This window comes from Engystomops pustulosus, chromosome 10 (genome assembly GCF_040894005.1).
Source record: "Engystomops pustulosus chromosome 10, aEngPut4.maternal, whole genome shotgun sequence".
NCBI lineage: Eukaryota > Metazoa > Chordata > Amphibia > Anura > Leptodactylidae > Engystomops > Engystomops pustulosus.
The window spans coordinates 17,909,267-17,931,357 of record NC_092420.1 but is presented as its reverse complement, the minus strand read 5'-3'; the positions used below and the strand labels follow the sequence as shown (position 1 = coordinate 17,931,357).

At 46.4% G+C, this 22,091-nt stretch overlaps 1 protein-coding gene across 1 annotated transcript; it reads left to right on the top strand.

Moving 5' to 3' along the window:
- The first annotated feature begins 1,838 nt into the window (after positions 1 to 1,838).
- On the top strand, positions 1,839 to 21,674 carry LOC140103950 (ataxin-7-like protein 1). The gene is made up of 4 exons (XM_072127266.1): positions 1,839 to 2,005; positions 2,144 to 2,305; positions 2,381 to 2,443; positions 21,532 to 21,674. Exons 2-4 carry the CDS (start codon positions 2,152 to 2,154, stop codon positions 21,657 to 21,659), a joined length of 345 nt encoding a protein of 114 aa, XP_071983367.1. The 5' UTR covers positions 1,839 to 2,005; positions 2,144 to 2,151; the 3' UTR covers positions 21,660 to 21,674.
- Positions 21,675 to 22,091: the final 417 nt, after the last annotated feature.

Genomic DNA, 22,091 nt, shown 5'->3' with positions numbered 1-22,091 from the left:
CTCCTGTGTGTGCCGGGGGTGCAGGTAGCTGTGTGTGTGTGATCTGTCAGCCTCCTCCTCCTCCTGTGTGTGCCGGGGGTGCAGGTAGCTGTGTGTGTGTGATCTGTCAGCCTCCTCCTCCTCCTGTGTGTGCCGGGGGTGCAGGTAGCTCTGTGTGTGTTTGATCTGTCAGCCTCCTCCTCCTCCTGTGTGCCGGGGGTGCAGGTAGCTGTGTGTGATCTGTCAGCCTCCTCCTCCTCCTGTGTGTGCCGGGGGTGCAGGTAGCTGTGTGTGTGTGATCTGTCTGCCTCCTCCTCCTGTGTGTGCCGGGGGTGCAGGTAGCTGTGTGTGTGTGATCTGTCAGCCTCCTCCTCCTCCTGTGTGTGCCGGGGGTGCAGGTAGCTGTGTGTGTGTGATCTGTCAGCCTCCTCCTCCTCCTGTGTGTGCCGGGGGTGCAGGTAGCTGTGTGTGTGTGATCTGTCAGCCTCCTCCTCCTCCTCCTGTGTGTGCCGGGGGTGCAGGTAGCTGTGTGTGTGTGATCTGTCAGCCTCCTCCTGTGTGTGCCGGGGTTGCAGGTAGCTGTGTGTGTGTGATCTGTCAGCCTCCTCCTGTGTGTGCCGGGGGTGCAGGTAGCTGTGTGTGTGTGATCTGTCAGCCTCCTCCTCCTCCTGTGTGTGCCGGGGGTGCAGGTAGCTGTGTGTGTGTGATCTGTCAGCCTCCTCCTCCTCCTGTGTGTGCCGGGGGTGCAGGTAGCTGTGTGTTTGTGATCTGTCAGCCTCCTCCTCCTCCTGGGTGTGCCGGGGGTGCAGGTAGCTGTGTGTGATCTGTCAGCCTCCTCCTCCTCCTCCTGTGTGTGCCGGGGGTGCAGGTAGCTGTGTGTGTGTGTGATCTGTCAGCCTCCTCCTCCTCCTCCTCCTCCTGTGTGTGCCGGGGGTGCAGGTAGCTGTGTGTGTGTGATCTGTCTGCCTCCTCCTCCTCCTGTGTGTGCCGGGGGTGCAGGTAGCTGTATGTGATCTGTCAGCCTCCTCCTCCTCCTGTGTGTGCCTGGGGTGCAGGTAGCTGTGTGTGTGTGTGATCTGTCAGCCTCCTCCTCCTCCTGTGTGTGCCGGGGGTGCAGGTAGCTGTGTGTGTGTGATCTGTCTGCCTCCTCCTCCTCCTGTGTGTGCCGGGGGTGCAGGTAGCTGTATGTGATCTGTCAGCCTCCTCCTCCTCCTCCTGTGTGTGCCGGGGGTGCAGGTAGCTGTGTGTGATCTGTCAGCCTCCTCCTCCTCCTGTGTGTGCCGGGGGTGCAGGTAGCTGTGTGTGTGTGATCTGTCAGCCTCCTCCTCCTCCTGTGTGTGCTGGGGGTGCAGGTAGCTGTATGTGATCTGTCAGCCTCCTCCTCCTCCTCCTGTGTGTGCCGGGGGTGCAGGTAGCTGTGTGTGATCTGTCAGCCTCCTCCTCCTCCTGTGTGTGCCGGGGGTGCAGGTAGCTGTGTGTGTGTGATCTGTCAGCCTCCTCCTCCTCCTGTGTGTGCCGGGGGTGCAGGTAGCTGTATGTGATCTGTCAGCCTCCTCCTCCTCCTCCTCCTGTGTGTGCCGGGGGTGCAGGTAGCTGTATGTGATCTGTCAGCCTCCTCCTCCTGTGTGTGCCGGGGGTGCAGGTAGCTGTGTGTGTGTGATCTGTCTGCCTCCTCCTGTGTGTGCCGGGGGTGCAGGTAGCTGTGTGTGTGTGATCTGTCTGCCTCCTCCTGTGTGTGCCGGGGGTGCAGGTAGCTGTGTGTGTGTGATCTGTCTGCCTCCTCCTGTGTGTGCCGGGGGTGCAGGTAGCTGTGTGTGTGTGATCTGTCAGCCTCCTCCTCCTCCTGTGTGTGCGGGAAGTTCCTGTCAGGAGGGCGGGGGCTGGGAGGGACGAGCCGGCTGTAGTGAGAGCTGTAATTCCGCTCTGGCCTCCGGAATCCCCGGCAGGGTCACACGGGGGGATATTGGGGGTCGTGATGACGCGCTGTGGCCCCCTGGGGGCCGGATCCCTGACCTAGCGGCCGGCGGTGAGCGGTGAGCGCGGGGCTGGTGCGGGATGTCTCCCCCGCAGGCAGTGGCGCCGTACACTGCACGTGTTTAACCCCTTTGTTGCCGGGGGTGACCCCGGGGCCTCCGTCACTCATCACTTTCCCGTCACATTGCAGAGAGAAGAATGTCGGAGCGGCCCGAGGATGACGTCAGAGCGGAGCCGCGCAGAGCGGGGGCCCGGCACACCCGGCACAGCACCGCGGCCCTGCCCAGCCCCGGAGCCATGCTGGGCCAGCCCTGGGGGCACTGGCTGGAGGCCACCGGCCGGCTGCACGACGGTAAGTGCTCCCGGGGGCAGGAGGGGAGAGGCAGGGGGCCCGGGGACTCAGCACTCACCATACACATCTCCACAGAACCGGACGAAAGTTACAAGGAGGGCGACAAGAAGAGAGAAGCCATGAGACTCAGCAAGGAGGGTGAGTGACCAGTGCCATGTCTGTGCCCCACTACTACACCTGTGTGTACACCCCAATGTGTTATCTTACACCCCACTACTACACCTGTGTGTACACCCCAATGTGTTATCTGACACCCCACTACTACACCTGTGTGTACACCCCAATGTGTTATCTGACACCCCACTACTATACATGTGTACACCCCAGTGTGTTATCTGACACCTCACTACTATACCTGTGTGTACACCCCAATGTGTTATCTGACACCCCACTACTACACCTGTGTGTACACCCCAATATGTTATCTGACACCTCACTACTACACCTGTGTGTACACCCCAATGTGTTATCTGACACCCCACTACTATACCTGTGTGTACACCCCAGTGTGTTATCTGACACCCCACTACTATACCTGTGTGTACACCCCAATGTGTTATCTGACACCCCACTACTATACCTGTGTGTATACCCCAATGTGTTATCTGACACCCCACTACTATACATGTGTACACCCCAATGTGTTATCCGACACCTCACTACTATACCTGTGTGTACACCCCAATGTGTTATCTGACACCCCACTACTATACCTGTGTGTATACCCCAATGTGTTATCTGACACCCCACTACTATACATGTGTACACCCCAATGTGTTATCTGACACCCCACTACTATACCTGTGTGGACACCCCACTACTATACCTGTGTGTACACCCCAATGTGTTATCTGACACCCCACTACTATACATGTGTACACCCCAATGTGTTATCTGACACCCCACTACTATACATGTGTACACCCCAATGTGTTATCTGACACCCCACTACTATACATGTGTACACCCCAATGTGTTATCTGACACCTCACTACTATACCTGTGTGTATACCCCAATGTGTTATCTGACACCCCACTACTATACATGTGTACACCCCAATGTGTTATCTGACACCCCACTACTATACCTGTGTGGACACCCCACTACTATACCTGTGTGTACACCCCAATGTGTTATCTGACACCTCACTACTATACCTGTGTGTACACCCCAATGTGTTATCTGACACCTCACTACTATACCTGTGTGTACACCCCAATGTGTTATCTGACACCCCACTACTATACATGTGTACACCCCAATGTGTTATCTGACACCCCACTACTATACATGTGTACACCCCAATGTGTTATCTGACACCCCACTACTATACATGTGTACACCCCAATGTGTTATCTGACACCTCACTACTATACCTGTGTACACCCCAATGTGTTATCTGACACCCCACTACTATACATGTGTACACCCCAATGTGTTATCTGACACCCCACTACTATACATGTGTACACCCCAATGTGTTATCTGACACCCCACTACTATACCTGTGTGTACACCCCAATGTGTTATCTGACACCTCACTACTATACCTGTGTGTACACCCCAATGTGTTATCTGACACCCCACTACTATACATGTGTACACCCCAATGTGTTATCTGACACCCCACTACTACACCTGTGTACACCCCAGTGTGTCATCTGACACCTCACTACTATACCTGTGTACACCCCAGTGTGTTATCTGACACCCCACTACTATACATGTGTACACCCCAGTGTGTTATCTGACACCCCACTACTATACATGTGTACACCCCAATGTGTTATCTGACACCCCACTACTATACATGTGTACACCCCAGTGTGTTATCTGACACCTCACTACTACACCTGTGTGTACACCCCAATGTGTTATCTGACACCCCACTACTATACATGTGTACACCCCAATGTGTTATCTGACACCTCACTACTATACCTGTGTGTACACCCCAATGTGTTATCCGACACCTCACTACTATACCTGTGTGTACACCCCAATGTGTTATGACACCCCACTACTACACCTGTGTGTGTGCGCCCCGCTGCCACACCACTACCTACCACTACAACACCTCTTTGTGTGTGTGTGCCCCACTACTACACCTGTGCACACCCCAATGTGTTGTCAGAGACCCCACTACTGTACCCCTGTAGGCCCAAATGTGTTACGCTGCTCTACTCCACTTGTGTTTATCTCATAACTGCATATGTGTGCTCCCTGTTACTGCACCTGTGTATACCCTAATGTGTTCTCTGCCACCCCACTACTACATCCCACTACTGCCACCTCTCTACTACACCTGACTGACTCCAATGTCTTATCAGATGCTTCACTACTACCCATTATTTCTCCTGTGTACCCCCATAATAGCACCCCTGTGAACCCCACAGTTATATTTGAGGTCCCATGACTACAACTGTGTCCATCATATTATATTATCAGTCTCCCACGTTACTACACCTTTGTGTACCCCATTGTGTTATCAGCGCCCCGCTCTTGTTCCCCGCCATTAGCGCCATTTCTGGATTGTTTATAGTTTGGGATGACGCGGACTCTTTCTCTTTATTTCACCATTGTTACTAGTGTAGGTAAGATAAGTCCTAGTAAGTTATCTTAAGTGGATCTTCTTATTGTAAGACGTTCATAGTGATGTGCAAGGGGGTTCTGTGTTGTGTTTCGGGAGATTGGGGTCCTGCAGGTGGAGTTCCCACGTACTGACAATTACCCATGGAGATGATTTCAGGCTACACATCAGCAGTACACGACTGAAATGAGTGGGGACCAAACAGACCCTACAATCATACTGGATTCCATTTCGGTGCCAGCGATTCTTCTCTAAGGGCGCATTCACACTATGCGTTGCGTCGCGCTTTTTTATGCGTTTTTTTAAAGCAACTGGAAAAACGCTCCCTTTCCTGTTCCGGTTAAATGCATGTGTTTGCACTCCTCCTGTGTCCAAGTTGCGTTATTTTAAAAGGACGCAAGCTTTTAATTGCTTTGCGTCGCATTGCGTTTTGTGATGGGTTTTTTTTTTAGATTTGCGGTTTCCCCTTAACTTTTTGATCGGAATCCCAATTTGTATGCGTTTTTTTAAAGGGGTCAGGAGATTATAAAAGGTCAAGATTATAAAACGCATTTGCAAACCGGTCTTTTGCTGCGTCAAAAACGCAAAGCATCATGGGAACGCGCCCTCAGATTTCTGTGCCATAAAAGAGTCTTATGAGACAACCTTACATTTTCTACAATGTTTCATTGAGCGGCAAGGGGAAAACTTGTGTCCAATCAGATTGTGCTCCGCCGACACGTGACCCTCCGGAGAACACCTTGCTGTTACATTGTTTATGAGTTATAATACATTGGTCTGCAACTAATGTATCATAAATCTCCTGTACGTAAAATTCATTGATCTTTGATAAGTTAAGAAAAGACAGAAAGCTGAGTGACAGTATCGGGATACCACAGGACAGGGGTGTCAAATAAATTTTCAACAGGGGTCCCACATCATCCTTGTGGTAGCCTTAGAGGGACCGAATTTTATTTTATGACTGTATAAATGTATCTACTCTGTTTTAGTAGTCACATTAATACAGCATAACTATTACAATTGGCCATTTCAGGGCAACCACAAAGCTGAGCATATTGTTAAATAACCTGAGACACGGGCATGGCTTGTACGTGCCCCTACAGCAGCCGATATTCAGATTGCCCCCTGACTATAGAGTCCCCTACTCCTCTCCCACTGTATGTCCCAATGTGGGGGAAAAAACCTTTACTTTCCGTTTTCAGGCTGACTAGTCTATGAGTTTCCATATCAGCATTGTGTAAGGTACTTTATTATCAGCTTCATACTTTCTTGTTTCTCAGCAATTTGCCAATTTAGAGAAAATTCCAATTTTAGATTTATGCAAAATAGATTCTCGGTGCACTGGGGGCGGAGTTGTACCTTCTGGTGCACCAATATCTTCTGCCTGTGCTGCCCATCACTACAAATCGCAACGGATTTTCAGTGATTTACACATTCCATCAAAAGATTGTGCACGAAGAAGAACGTAAGTGCGTCGGCAGGCATGGCCCTGCCCCCCAGTGCACCGATTTTTCACTTTTTTGTAAAAATGAAATGACAATGACTTTAGAGGGCTTGTCTTTAACAAAAAAAAATAAATAAATCTGCAAATGGTAAACAAAAGGCTTGGCACTGACTGATGGCAGCACAGGAGAGCCATGAGATTGCACTTAGGTGGTGATGATTGTACCCTTCATTTTAGCAGCTCGTGGACCTCCACCGATGACGGCTTCTTCCACCATGACCTGAGCTGAACCCTATTTGTTCTGTGATTAGCAATGTGTTTGGTGGTTTTAGCCTCTGGTGATCCTCTGGTGCAATCTTTGTATGCACTGTCAGGTATTCCCAGCCGTGTTGTAATACTTGCCCCGGACACTATAGGCTAAAAAGGGGATCCAGACATTTAAAGGAAATCTACCATCAAAATAAATGATAAACTGGGGACACTTAATTAAAGATCCAGGCACCGTGACTGTGGTATCTTCTTCTACTTGTTATCCTTGGCCTCCTTCCTTTTTAAATCAACTTTTACATTTATGCAAATGAGTCAAAGTTCCAAGGGTTGTTACCAGAATTCCTTTGTGCTGCAGCTTTACAGGCTGTTAAACAATATCCCCTCCCCCTGCTTCCTTAGCACTTCACCCCTTCTTCTGACTGATGTAATCTCAAGCAGTGAGAGGAGGAAGTGCACAGTGTTAGAGTCAGTGGAGCTACCGCATGGAAGGGCTCTGGTAACCAATTGAAGAGCCCTTCAAAAGTAAAATTTAAAAAGTAGATTTTTAGAAAGAAGGGGCTCATGGATAACAAATATAAGAATATTACCACGGTCATGATACCTAGATCTATGAGTAAGTCTCTCAAGCTTGATTTTGATTGTTGATTTCCCATCATTCCCATTTTAAACTCCATTATTCTCCAGGACTGAGGCTTCGGGAGCCCCCTTCATACATCCACATTACCACTGCTGCTAATGACTGGCCTCAGCAGTCACATACAGTACATTCTTGTGCAACTGCTGAGGCCAGTGGTAGATTGCACTGGTCACATGGATATTGCATATAATCACTTCTGGTAATTAGAGACTGAGACTACTAAAGCATCTACGGTGGGGTTTTAACAGATGAGTAAAGGGTTTGTCCACTTTCAGTAAATAAGTGATACTGCATGTGTGATGAAAAGTTCTGCAATTTTTCAATATACTTTCTGTATCAATTCCTGTGGATAAAGACAGGAAGTGTGGTCATGTGATGTCACACAGGTGCACGGCTCAATAGGTCGCTGGTCATGTGATGTCACACAGGTGCACTGCTATATCACACAATTCTGATTACTCAATTACAAGCCTTACACCTGTGTGACCTCACATGACCAGGGATATGACATATGGCTGTCAATACAAAAAAAAAATTATCTAAAATTTCATTTAAAAAAAATAAAAGTAAAAACTAGGAGCAGTTCTCTGTGCTTAGGCCTCATGCACACTACGCAAGCTTTGTTTACGGCCTTTGGAGATGTCTATATGAAGCGAGCAGTGATGCACCGTACCATAGCGTGGCCATGCATGTTACTAGTCTGTTGGCCTTGAGGTGCACGCTGTTTTGTACAACCTTAGGCTACTTTCACACAAACGTATGGGGGGCGTATATACGGCCGATATACGTCCCCCATACATCGCAATGGGCTCATGGCGCCCAACGGGAGCGTTACCTTGCCGCACACGTGCGGCACCATACCGCTCCGTATCCCGTAGAAAGAGAAGACATGTACTATCTTCTTCCGGAATATGGCGCCGTGCGCCATATAGTCCTACGGAGAGGGGCGGGGTACGGAGGGCAACGGCAGTGTGAATGTAGCCTAAAGGTACATTCAGACGCCCGTTGCCCGCCGTACCGTAACACGGCGGTGCGTGGGGAGAGCGCTGCTCACCCCTGCCCCTTCTCCATAGCGATATATGGCACACGGCGCAGTATGCCATGTCCTATCTTTTCATGGGGTGCAGAACCGGTACGGTGCCGCGCGTATGCGACACCGTACTGCTCCCGTAGGGTGCCGTGCGCCCATTGCCGTCTATGGGGGACGTCTATATCGCCCGTATATACCTCCCCCCATACGGCCGTCTGAATGTAGCCTTAGAGCTAGACAAGTCTCACTAGTGAGGTGGCCGGAGAGCGTAGAAAATCCTGTTGTTGGTTAGAGCAAAAGTGACTTCAGAAAGGGAGTTTTTATGTATTTATTTATTTATTCTTTTTACATACTGAAATAAAAAAAAAAAAAAAGAGATTGATTCAAATTTGGCAGATTTTTCAGATCTCCCCTTGCTGTTATTCTATAGGAAGCCTATATGTTTACTTTCAGGGGATAGATATGTTTTTGTGATGGACATGGAAGTGTACGGCTCATTGTATCACAGCGAAATATTAGTGTAATACTAATGGCTCGTGCACCTGCATGTCCATCACAGGACCGTGGATTTCTATCCAGTGAAAAGCTTTCTATAGAGGGACAGCAAGCGGAGATCTTCAAAACTGAGGAAACGATATAGAAAGTATATTGGAAAACTGAACAACTGTTCCTTGCACAAAGCATATCAATTATTTGCTGAACGTGGACAACCCCTTTAAATTCGCAGGGAATTAAGATCTGTATTTAAAAATCTGATTTTCGATTGCAGATTTAGCAGTGAATATATTTGGTTCTGTTTGACCTAGAAACACAATCTCGATAATATGCTAAAGAGGAGATTCTCCCCTTTAATATGACAACAGAATTGTAGATCTAGGTGCCACAGTTGAGATTTGATATTTTAAATTCTGTCGGGAGATGTATATACATGATATCTGCTCCATGTGGCAGTCATGAAGAGGTTAAACTGGATTGTTGTTTTCAGACTGAGATGGGTTCAGACTGAAGGCTACCGATTTGTCTACTCCTAAAAAGGTACGAAGAGGTAGAGATCACGGCTCCCAAAAATCACCCGCCTGCCTCTATTGCTGCACTTGGCTTTAGTAGATCACATTGGGGGCCACATGTCACAGTACACGGGACCTCCAGATGACTAGATAACTAGATGATAGATCTAGGTATACTAGATCTATCAGGGTGACTACCAGCTACAGATCCTTATGGGTAGTTTAGAGTCCCAAATTGCCCCCTGACAGGTTCCCTTTTGTCAGTTTTCCTACTGACAAATATCAGTATCCGTATTTTCCAGACTATAAGGCGCACTTAAAAGCCTTGGATTTCCTTGGAAATCCAAAGTGTGCCTTATAGTCCGGTGCGCCCTATATGAGGGCAGCGGACCCTACTTACATAGGTCCCCGCTACCGGAGACAGCAGATCTCCAGCGGGAACTGCAGACCACGCGGCACGAACAACTTCTGCCGCGTGGTCTGCAGTTCCCGCTGGAGATCTGCTGTCTCCGGTAGCGGGGACCTATGTAAGTATGCTATTCTTTACCTCCCCCTCACCTTCCCCACGTTCCGCGTCTCGTCTACAACAACTAGATAATTATTTGTTATATCCATGTGACTGCTCTGTCCCTATAGTCTCCATAGGGGTCCTCACACAGCTTTCCTAACACTCTGACATCCATACGGACCTTCTTATCCAGATACCTTGGATCTCCTCATACAACGTTACTGCATAATTAACCCCTTCACGACTGCCATACCACCATATACGTCCTAGTTGCACAGACCCCGTGCAGAAAGGACGTCTATAAATATTTTGACAGTGACCAACTTCGAACGGTTACATCTCCTGAACCCTGAATTTGTATGTCATTTTCAACAGAAGAATATCTCCTTTAATATGAGGTATGGATTGTGTATGGAAGCATAACCAACCGGAGATGTTCACCCTTAAATTTGTACTAAAACAATTATTTTTATGTACTGCTTTCTATTCCCAAATGTAATTTTTAAGAGTGAATATCTACGGTTCTCTTAAGCATACACAATCCATTTATCATACTAAAGAGCAGACTCTCCTGTAAAATGTGACCCTAGAATTGTGTTTCTAGGTGCCAGGGTTCAGAGGAAATAGGCATTTCAATTGTGCCCCTCTCCAGTCTGTCAGCTGAAGGCAGAATATAGAATAATCTGCAGGAGACTTTCACTTTGCACAAGTACACGCACCCTCTGCATCTGTAGCTGAACCTGTGAAAGGGTGATGATATGATGCTGGACATATTCATAACATATTTTGGTAAAAGTTACTACATATTTTTTTTAAAAAACTTTAATTGGAAAAATGACAAGCATATTTTTCCACAGTTGCCAATTCGTGGCAAATTTTATAAAGAAAAAAATATGTAAGCAATAAAACTATCCTATCAAGTTAAAGTCTCACATGTCATGAAAAAAAAAAAAAAAAAATTTGTTATGAAATGTAAAGCTTTTCCAGAGATATCGAAATTTAAAGAAGTGCCTAGCAGAATCTGTACATTCAGGCACCAATGACCGTGATAGAGAACGGATATTAAAATATTTCAGTACAGGCAGTCCCCGGGTTACGTACAAGATCGGTTCTTTCGGTTTGTTCTTAAGTTGAATTTGTATGCAAGTCGGAACTGTATAGTTTATAATTGTAACTCCAGGCAATTTTTTCTTTTTTTTTTGTCCCAGTGACAATTGGATTTTCAAAATTTTTTTTTTGCTTTAATTGGAACCAGTAAATGTCACTACAGACACCTTACAGCTGATCATTGCAGTCTGGGACTAAAATAAAGCATCCAGCAAGCTTCACCAGAGGTCACATTGGGCAGAGAGCTCCGTCTGTAACTAGGGGTCATCTGTAAGTTGGGTATCCTTAAGTAGGGGACCACCTGTATACAGCAAATGCAAGTCAGAGCTTGAAAAACCTGGGTGTGAATACCTATGACTTCCTAAAGGGAACTATCAGCAGGTGTGACCATGCAGACTAGATGGTGTTAGGTATTGTCCCAGGAGAGATGTGTAATCATACTTTTATATGTTTTTAGCAGCAGGACTGTGAAATATGCATTTATATTCCATACTGCTGTGCTCTCTGCAGCCAGATTTGGGTATTGTCCCTGGAGAGATGTGTAATCATACATTTTGTGTGGGTTTCAGTTAGTAGCAGCAGGACAGTGATTCCAGAATTTGTTGCCCTACAACAGTGTCCTCACACTGCTGTGCTTTCAGCTCTATAAATTTGTTCAAAAACCCCTCCCCACTATGGTAGTAGTTGCAATAGTACTCAACCAGAAGCCTGCTACATTATACATAGATGAAGGGAGGGTCTGTAGAACAGCTCAGTGCCATAGTAGAACAATCCAGAACCATAGTAGAACCACTACTAACACATGCACACAAATATATGGTTATACAGAAAAACAGAAACCATGCAGAACAATGTATGCAGAGAGCACAGCAGTGTGAGGACTGTCCCAGAGTGCACTAGGAGAACAATCCCGGATTCTAAATACATTTTTGGAGTTCTGCTGCTTCTAACTGAACCCACAAGTTTACAATTGCACAGATCTCCATGTGTAATCCCTGACGGATTCCTCTTTGTTGATCGGCACCCAGCTTTTCCAGTGACCTATAACACCTTGTATTTGGTGAGTATTTCTGTCCACTCGGGAGCCTTGCAGACACCCCAGAGCTCTTCTAAATGAATGTTCTTTGTGTTATGGCTTAAGGCCAGTGAGACATTGACTTGAACCGGCCGCAGTGTCTGGAATACAGATGTAAATGTTTCACGATGGCCGCAGAGCAAAGTGTCACGTTCCCGACCCTCTGTCGATTTTTGCGGACAAGTAACACACAACTTTCCCTACCCGTGAGCAGAAAGCCCCAGAAAAATCAGGGCCACAGTCCGGCCGGATCTTGAGCTAATTGCTTCTTTATTATAAGCCGAGCTCCTGCGCATCGTGGGCCTTTCTATAAGCCGCACAATGTGCTCCCGTAGCCCCCAGCATATTGTCAGAGTCTCTCTCCCGTCTCTGCTCGGATTGCTCCGCTGTGGTCTATGACGCTGTCTCTTGCAATTATCGCTCAGCTTGCCTGATGCCTGCGACTGAAGGCGCCTTCCCCGGGACCGCCACGAGAGACGCGCTTTTTAGTGTCAATATTAAAGCGCGTCATTATTAGCTGGGGTAACATGTCAGGCAGGCGCTCGCTGCGTGTTGAACACTATGTAACGCTGCCACGCTGTCAGGGGTATAGGTTGGAGATGTGAGTCTAGAATTTGCATGCCTGTGTCTGTACCTGCGGGAACAGATTGCTGCCTGCTTGCTTTAGTCTCATTTTATTAAAGGGATTTTCCCTCCAATGCAAGAAAGAAGCTTTGGAGAACTAACACTGCGAGGCGGCTCGGCAGTGGCCACCTAAGGGTCTAGGACAGTGATGGCTAACCTATGGCACTGGTGCCAGAGGTGGCACTCGGAGCCCTTTCTGTGGGCACTCAGGCCATCACCAGAGATGACTCCAGATATCTTCCTACAGTCCCAGACAGCCCAGGACTTGCTGTGCACAGAGCTATTTTAAAGTGACAGCTCTACCTGGGACTATTTTCTGCATTATTGGTGTCCTCAGGTGCTGGTATCAATGAAAGCTGTGACAGAGAAGGGAGTATAAATCACAAATTACATTTCTGTGTTGGCACTTTGCGATAAATAAGCGGGTCTTTGTTGTAGTTTGGGCACTCGGTCTCTAAAAGGTTTGCCATCACTGGTCTAGGACATGTCTTCCGGCTTTTAAGACCCTAACTAATTAAAGGAGCCACAGTTCTGCCTGTACCTGATGAATTGGAGTCATAGCATTGAGCTTAGTACATCCTAGCAATATGAAATCACTTGGTCTTTATTTATACAAATGTATGTATCAGCCTCGTGCTGCTTTGGGGGGGAGTTGTGCGTTAGCTACTTTTTCTCGGTTTGGGGCACACAGGCCTGGTGGGTGGTGGTGCTGTGAATATAGTTAGAGCAAAAAGTAGGGCAAAAGCTGTAAAAGGGGTTGTCCCATTAAGGAAACGTATCCACGCGACAGTGATTTAAGTTTTGGTCATGCCGTGACCCACTCTCCATTCACTTCCATGGGGCTTATGGAAGGTGTACCTCAATTCTACTAATTGATAGGGTTCCTACTGCTCACACTCCCAGCAATCCGAAACTTATTGCAGAAGTCTCATGGTGCGTTCATTTCATATTGAACTTGAGCTACTGCAGACCTACACTTTCTCCCTGCTTCAGCTTCACTGGCTGTTACACTGTGCAGGAGCACTACTGCCGCTTCCCCTGTGTGAGTGCTGAGGGAGCAGGTGGGAGGGTGAGACAATGTAACAGCCTGTGAAGCTGCAGTAAAGAAGGACTCTGGTAACGCCTCCTCTCCCCAGAGCCTTATTTTAAAAGTTGATTTTAGGAGGAAGGAGCACATGGATGACAAATTTTAGAAGATACCCAGAGTCTCAGTGCCTGGATCTACGAGGAAGTGCCAGTGGTGTATAAAAGGTGCTCTACCCATTATTTACATGAGTTGTAGCTCCTCACTTTTTTTTGGTAGGCGTCCTCTATATTAGCTATTTGGGTCATAGGGTTGTACATGTCTGGCAATTGACTGGCAGTAGACAATTATGTAAGTAAATGATACTTCTAGAGGATTTTGCTAAAAATGCCAGAAATGGGTTTACTTTTGCAGCAGCAGGACTCCCCCCTTGTGTACATCTCCTTGGTTACAGACTACAATCCTTGTGTAGTCGGATACTGTAGGCGAATCTTACTTCGTTACAATCCCTTCTGGATTTCTCGCTGTTGTCTCTTACCCTGAACCTGCAACGGCCACATCTGTAAATCGTTAGACGGCATCAATTTTAGAAGATTCTCCAGATTTCTCACCACGGCTCTGGTTGTCTGAGTCGGGCTTTTTGCTATCCCTCCCCAACTTTGGCATATATACTGGGAACCAGTCTCAGCCTGTCACTGACTATACAGTAATTTGTTGTGTGCCAAGAGGGAAGTATAAGGTGACGGGGACTCAGGAAGTGTCTGGATTTCTTTTTTTTTTTTTTTTTTTAAATTCCCATTTAATCCTTTTTTACAAAATTTTACAAATTAAAAAAAAAAATTCTGTTTCCATTTTCATTACAAAACCTACTAAAAGTAACACGTTCCTGTGGATTAAGGTCTAATTGATGTGATATCCACTATCACCACAGGCAAAAAAAAACCCTAGAGCGGCGCAAAGACCCAAAGGACCTGATGCGTTCCTGTATTACTAAACCACAAGCACTTGGCATGTGCTAGTGACCTATTTACCACATTCAAGTCTACATCTTGTTCAGCTCGGCTCTGGGGTCCCGGCTGTAGCTTACATGCCTCTAATCGTTGGGGGGATAGGATATCATAACCGCAATGAGTCCCATTGCAAATAGCAAATATGTTCCGTTTTCTGCTAGTCTGACCTTCTGGATCCTCTCTGTTTGGTTGTGTAATGTACAGGCAGTCCCCGGGTTACATACAAGATAGGGTCTGTAGGTTTGTTCTTAAGTTGAGTTTGTATGTAAGTCGGAACTGTATATTTTATCATTGTAATCCCAGCCAGAACTTTTTTGGTCTCTGTGACAATTGTATTTTAAAAATGTTGGGTTGTCATAAGAAACAATATTAACACTAAAGCTTCATTACAGACGCCTGTGATAACTGTTACAGCTGATCATTGTAGCCTAGGACTAAAGTACAGTAAATTACCAATATCCAGAGGTCCGTTTGTAACTAGGGGTCGTATGTAAGTCGAGTGTTCTTAAGTAGGGGACCGCCTGTAATGTGCCCTGGATTACCATTTAGGTTTGTAGAAATGTCACAAATCTAAAGGGGAGTCCAGCCAGAGCATTTCACTAGAGGTGGTCGTGTGACCCCAGTTTTTGTCAGCACATGGTCAATGCCCACCCATCACTCTGAAAGGGTTTATACCAAGTAAACAAGTCATCTCCTATCCACAGGAGCGGGTCCGGCGGCTGGTACCCCACCTATCATAAAAACGTCAATCCAAAAAGTGGTGGAGCACCAGGTCAAGTGCGTCCTCTTCCCTCATTAGTGAGAAATGGGTCCCATTCTCATATCCGGTGGGACTCTCTGCACTCGGACTCTAGACAATCATCTTGTTATCCCCCTATCCTTAGCACAACCCCTTTCAGTTCACTGTTCTGATTTTTAGGTCCAAATTTTCGTGCTGATCCGTTGTATTTTTTTATTTTTTTATTTTTTTTAGTTTTGGTGAATTTTATTATAATTTTGGTTGCATGTCACCACCACTAGGGGGAGCTCCCTGTATACGGACATACATAGCTAGTAATAAAAGCTGTATCCTTGTATAATGTCCTACAACAGGCAAGTGTATAGTATTAAAACGGTTCTGTTACAAAATTCACCTTTTTAAACGTACAGATTTTACCTACGGCTTCACGTAATTGGGAAAGTTAGAGTCTTGATGGGAATCGGTGTTTTGTTGATATCCATTAAAGAGCGGAAATGTCCTGCAAAAACCAAAACGGATTAGAAATCCTCAGTATCTGCAGATTTGCTTCTCCGAGTCTGAACCTTTTTTACTTTGCCAATTTTTTTTTTTTTTTAGGACATAAATTTGCGTTCACACTAGGTTTGCAGCCTGTGGTTCCCAATGTTCCCTGCGGTAATTAAATGTTAGTAGACTTGTTGTAAAGAAGCCTCGGTACAGAAAGTTCTCTTTAGTGTCTGACAAGTATTTGGTGTTGAGCTGAAATGGAGATTTCTGAAAGCATGGAAGATCATCCTCATTATCCTTCCCCTACCACATCCCATAATATCACCCTCTATGTGAGGGCAGAGCTACAGACACTGGTTACATTAAAGTACCCAACAAATCAGGAAATTAGCATTTATCATCCTTAAATTGAAATGAATGCGCTTCATAGTAACATCTGCGGCTTTCTGCACAATAGAGAATTGTGAGTGAATGCGGAGGGATGGGGATGTTATACAGATATTGTGCTGCACTTTGCTGCAAAATGTACACAACAAATATGTGGCTTGGCAACATAGGCTTAGAAAATCTGTGACGCACCATATAGTCTACCATTACGAGAGTAGGACATCCGAAGTATAAAATGATGGGAATAAAGAGTGACCTGTAGACTACATTGGTTTCCATCGGGCAGCTTTGGATTTTGTTGGACGTAACAGTGCAGCACATTGATTTAATATTCTGCTTTTTAATTGACGATGGAGACATCGAACTGGGGGTCCAAACACTAATGGATTTTGTTTTCCATATGCTTTCTGTATCAGTTTTCTAGATCTCTGCTTGCTGTCATTCTAAAGGAAGCTTCATTGTTTACTTCCTGTGGATAATGTTGCACTCCCTGGTCATGTGATGTCACACAGGTGCAGGGCTCGTTATATTCCTGGTCATGTGATGTCACACAGGTGCAGGGCTCGTTATATTCCTGGTCATGTGATGTCACACAGGTGCAGGGCTCGTTATATCCCTGGTCATGTGATGTCACACAGGTGCAGGGCTCGTTATATTCCTGGTCATGTGATGTCACACAGGTGCAGGGCTCGTTATATCCCTGGTCATGTGATGTTACACAGGTGCACAGCTTGTTATATCACAGAATAATCAGAGAGAGTATAACAAGCCGTGCACCTGTGTGACATCACATGACCAGGGATATAACGAGCCGTGCACCTGTGTGACATCGCATGACCAGGGATATTACGAGCCGTGCACCTGTGTGACATCACATGACCAGGGATATAACGAGCCGTGCACCTGTGTGACATCACATGACCAGGGATATAACGAGCCGTGCACCTGTGTGACATCACATGACCAGGGATATAACGAGCCGTGCACCTGTGTGACATCGCATGACCAGGGATATAACGAGCCGTGCACCTGTGTGACATCACATGACCAGGGATATAACGAGCCGTGCACCTGTGTGACATCACATGACCAGGGATATAACGAGCCGTGCACCTGTGTGACATCACATGACCAGGGATATAACGAGCCGTGCACCTGTGTGACATCACATGACCAGGGATATAACGAGCCGTGCACCTGTGTGACATCACATGACCAGGGATATAACGAGCCGTGCACCTGTGTGACATCACATGACCAGGGATATAACGAGCCGTGCACCTGTGTGACATCACATGACCAGGGATATAACGAGCCGTGCACCTGTGTGACATCACATGACCAGGGATATAACGAGCCGTGCACCTGTGTGACATCACATGACCAGGGATATAACGAGCCGTGCACCTGTGTGACATCACATGACCAGGGATATAACGAGCCGTGCACCAGTGTGACATCACATGACCAGGGATATAACGAGCCGTGCACCTGTGTGACATCACATGACCAGGGATATAACGAGCCGTGCACCTGTGTGACATCACATGACCAGGGATATAACGAGCCGTGCACCTGTGTGACATCACATGACCAGGGATATAACGAGCCGTGCACCAGTGTGACATCACATGACCAGGGATATAACGAGCCGTGCACCTGTGTGACATCACATGACCAGGGATATAACGAGCCGTGCACCTGTGTGACATCACATGACCAGGGATATTACGAGCCGTGCACCTGTGAGACATCACGGTGAGAAATTGATAGAGACAGTAAATTGGAAAATTGCAGAACTTTCCATTATACAAACAATATCCATTATTTGCTGAAAGTGGACAACCCCTTTAAAATAAATGTGTAATCTATTATATTATCTATTGATTTGAGGGAACCTCCTAAAGCCAAAGTATTGGAAAAAAATACACAACAGTACACACAGTAGCATCTGCGTTAGGGAGTAGCTCCTCCGCAATGCCCCTTAAATGTGTTTCAAAACGCTCTTCAAGCGCAACTTGTGAATGCGTCCGGAGGTTGCGGTCATACGTGGCAGTAACGTGCGCCTTTTCAAACGCATCATAACAGCTGGGAAGTGAGGTTTATCCTGATTTAAATGCAATGTTGACAGCAATGTCATTAGGGAATCTCCTCTTCTCAGCTGTTGTAATGCGTTTCACAAGGATGCAGATTTGGGTTGCATCTTGTTGCGGATTCTCTGTAGATTGTAAAAAAAAATATATATATATAATTATATATGGGATTCCAGCTCCCATATCCTGATTATTCTATAGATGTGTGCAACCAATTGCTGGACAGCTATTCCTGCTGTATGATCTGTTACCCATAGACACTAGTGAGGTGGGTCGCTGTGTGCATAACCCACCCTACAATGTGATAACAAGTCATACAATCAGAAATAGGTGATTGCGGATGTAGAATATTTTAACCCTTCTCTGCCATTTTGCAGTCTGAGCATCTATTTGCTTGACTCTTTGATATGAGGGATTTGCATGAAGTGTGTGTGGGGGGGGGGGGGGGTTGTTGTGTTGTGGGGGTCGTGCTGCCTGCAGATTGATGCCATTGTCTACGTGGACAAAAGCATTGGCCTTTGTAGGAAGTCATTATGGAGAGGACTGGTGCTTGACCTGAGTGTGGGAATGCCGGCAATTTCCCTGCCCCCATCCGGGGAGAGCGCTGTGTGTGTGTGTGTGTGTGAAACTTGCAGCTGCTGCACATGTAGGTCACAGGGGGTGTTCCTAGAAACATGGCTCCGGGATCGCTGGTCTCACCTGACAATCTTCTGCTAGGGCCGGATCTATAGCCGCACGTGGCCGCTGAAGGCGTACGTACTTCTATATATCCACATAGCACCGGTCTATATCCAGCAGGGCTTTGTGATGGATACATTGTAGGTTTAGCTGTGCAACAATACAAGACTGCAGCTTATACATTGTATATCTAGCCGGAGAGATTGTGTTGTGGCCAAGGCTGGAGAAGCTGGGTAGTATTTTTAATGATCCTATATGTTGTCACCCAGAGGTTACATGAACATGTAGAACTTCGGCGATACACGGAGGCCATTAATATCCGGTGTCTCTGGCCCACAAACCATTTTCTCGTACTCTCACACGCGGACAGATCTCTGACTCATGGATGGTGTATTATACTACTTACAAGTCTTCCATAGTCCGTTCATTCCATCTTATCGGAGAAAATTGCAGCATGCGCCACTCCGGTCTGAGTCATGCAGGAAGTGAATGGGTGCGTGGGGAAAAAACGGATGTGTGTGTGTATAGGGGCCGGCGCTGTGAAAATCAGGACTACAAAAACGGATCTAAATGGTAAAAATTCACATAGTTTTGTCTAACTGCTGTGACCGCGCCTAAAGGCCCGCGGAATGAGTGTCAAATTTGGTCCGATTTCAGTCCTGGTTCTGTCTGGCTATCCATTTTCGTAGTCATGGTGTCACGCTAGTTGTGTCCGATTTTACACATCCAGTTTTCAGCTCTGAGCGACTTCCTTAAAACATGTGCTTGGAAAACTCGCCACATTAGAATGACGTCTTAGTGTCCTTCATTTTTCTTTTCACGTAACCACTGCATCCAACACCTAAGGGTGCGCTTACAAACGCAATGCAGACGCCTGGGGGGCGAGACTCGACCTGATCGCATAAGGGTTTTTATGGAATCGCATCTGCCATTGGGACAGTCCCCGTACAGTGCACGTCTATACGCAGTGTGTGAATGCAGCCGTACAGCTCTATTAAAATGGCCTCCCCGCTTCTCTGTCAGGGATACGCTGTTTCTTCCAGTGCAACATACAGGCACGCCTTGCAGTCCACTACTCCTACCAAGGGGTACAGCACCCAAGAGCCTTGTTATAAAACATGACCCACTACCTGTAATGATGTACTTACCTGCCTGAGACTACAACGTCTTGTACCGTCCTTCCCTACCTCTTCATACATGGAGTGTGGGGTGTAGCGCAGTATAGAGTGACAGGTTTTATCTCCGCCGATGGATCTTCTGTCACCATCGCTCGATACCTCAGTATTGACTGTCGGCGCGGGGATCATTATAAACCAACCGCAGGTAAATATTGACTTATGGAGGTTGCCGGCGCCGGGACACGCTGCAATAGTTTGCACTTCTGTGATTTAAAGGCTTAAAAAATCCCTTTAAATTAAGGAAAATAAAACAAATTGATTGTCCAGGATTCTTAAAATTCTTCTAAAAGTAGGATCACGTCATAAAGTTTTGGTGGCTTCCTCCTCCTAGTCTGGTTGTCCATATGGAGGGGTCTGCACTTCGTACATAGACCATAAGACTGTAGTGGAGCCTTGTAGTTCCTTACACATCCAGCACACAGAGGGGCGCTCTGCAGACAACTATTTCTAATTTCGGGCAACCCCTTTAATGGATGAAGTTGAAATTATATTATGTTTATTCCCTCCCACCCCCTCCCTCTCTGGAGGCTCAGGCTTATTATCAAGCAGGTTTAGGCATCCATCTAGATCCATTTACATATAAATGAGGGATATTTGCCCCGCATATTCATGTGTTAATGAGCCGAGCTGTGGGGGGTAGTATTTGCTTGATAAGCCAAGGACCCTCTGCCTTGTCATGTCAGAGGACAAAGCCTAAGTGATGCATAAAGACACGATGGGGGCGGTTACACGCACCAAATTTTTTTTCTTTCTTTCTGGCATCCCGAAGTCTGATTTGGTGGAGCGGAACCGCATGGTTGCAGTATTGCGACTGCCTAAAAATAAAATTCATTTTTAAAAAAAATAGTTTTTTGTTAATTGTACCTTAGAATTAATACTGCCTGAAAATGTCCTTAAAGGGGTTGTCCAGAATTGATACTTGAATAGTTGCAGAGATTAGTAAGTGGATAATCTCAGACATCCCCTTTAAAACCGTTTCGGACAATCTATAGTTGTTTAAGGGGCTCCATGACTGTAAGATGTTAAGAGAGTCTTACAGCTGGGGCCGGTGTGGGAGAACTTTGCTTGTAAGTGTTCAGTTACACTGCAGCGCCCCTACAGGTGGGATGGAGTATTACTTGGTTCTCATTCTAAAAAGTAGGTTGTCTGTATAATACAGGGCAGGACGGGTCCTCCAGACTCGGGGACACTCTTTGTAATAGCAAGCTGATCCCGAACAGAGGACCCACCACCCCAACTCCTAATAGGGTTATGAAAATCTGATTTCTGAACTGTATAGATTATGTAGGATGGATTTACTGTATCCATAACTCCTTTCCATTCTCTCTTGTTTTGCAGACATGCCGATATTTGGACTATGTCCGGCCTACGATGAGTTCTATCTGGTAGTATGTAGCCAATGTAATCAGGTCATAAAGCCTCAAGCATTTCAATCACATTACGGTAAGTGCTTAACTATGACTTAATAACACCGATTAATCAGGATTAAAGATGACACATTTTGTTCATCCCGTTAATGATCTACAAAGCTCCTCATTGACTGCTGCACATGAAAATACACTTTTTTAGGTTTTTAACACAAAACTCTTATTTGTGTCACTTTCTTACCACTTACCTGCAGGATAGGGGATCTGATCATACATACCACTTACCTGCAGGATAGGGGATCTGATCATACAAACCACTTACCTGCAGGATAGGGGATCTGATCATACATACCACTTACCTGCAGGATAGGGGATCTGATCATACATACCACTTACCTGCAGGATAGGGGATCTGATCATACATACCACTTACCTGCAGGATAGGGGATCTGATCATACAAACCACTTACCTGCAGGATAGGGGATCTGATCATACATACCACTTACCTGCAGGATAGGGGATCTGATCAT

Bases quoted from the DNA above. Each gene is read 5' to 3' on its own strand.
- LOC140103950 (XM_072127266.1), top strand. From the start codon at position 2,152: ATGTCGGAGCGGCCCGAGGATGACGTCAGAGCGGAGCCGCGCAGAGCG. The intron at 2,306-2,380 runs GTAAGTGCTCCC...ACATCTCCACAG, and splicing joins CACCGGCCGGCTGCACGACG to AACCGGACGAAAGTTACAAG. The intron at 2,444-21,531 runs GTGAGTGACCAG...CTTGTTTTGCAG, and splicing joins CATGAGACTCAGCAAGGAGG to ACATGCCGATATTTGGACTA.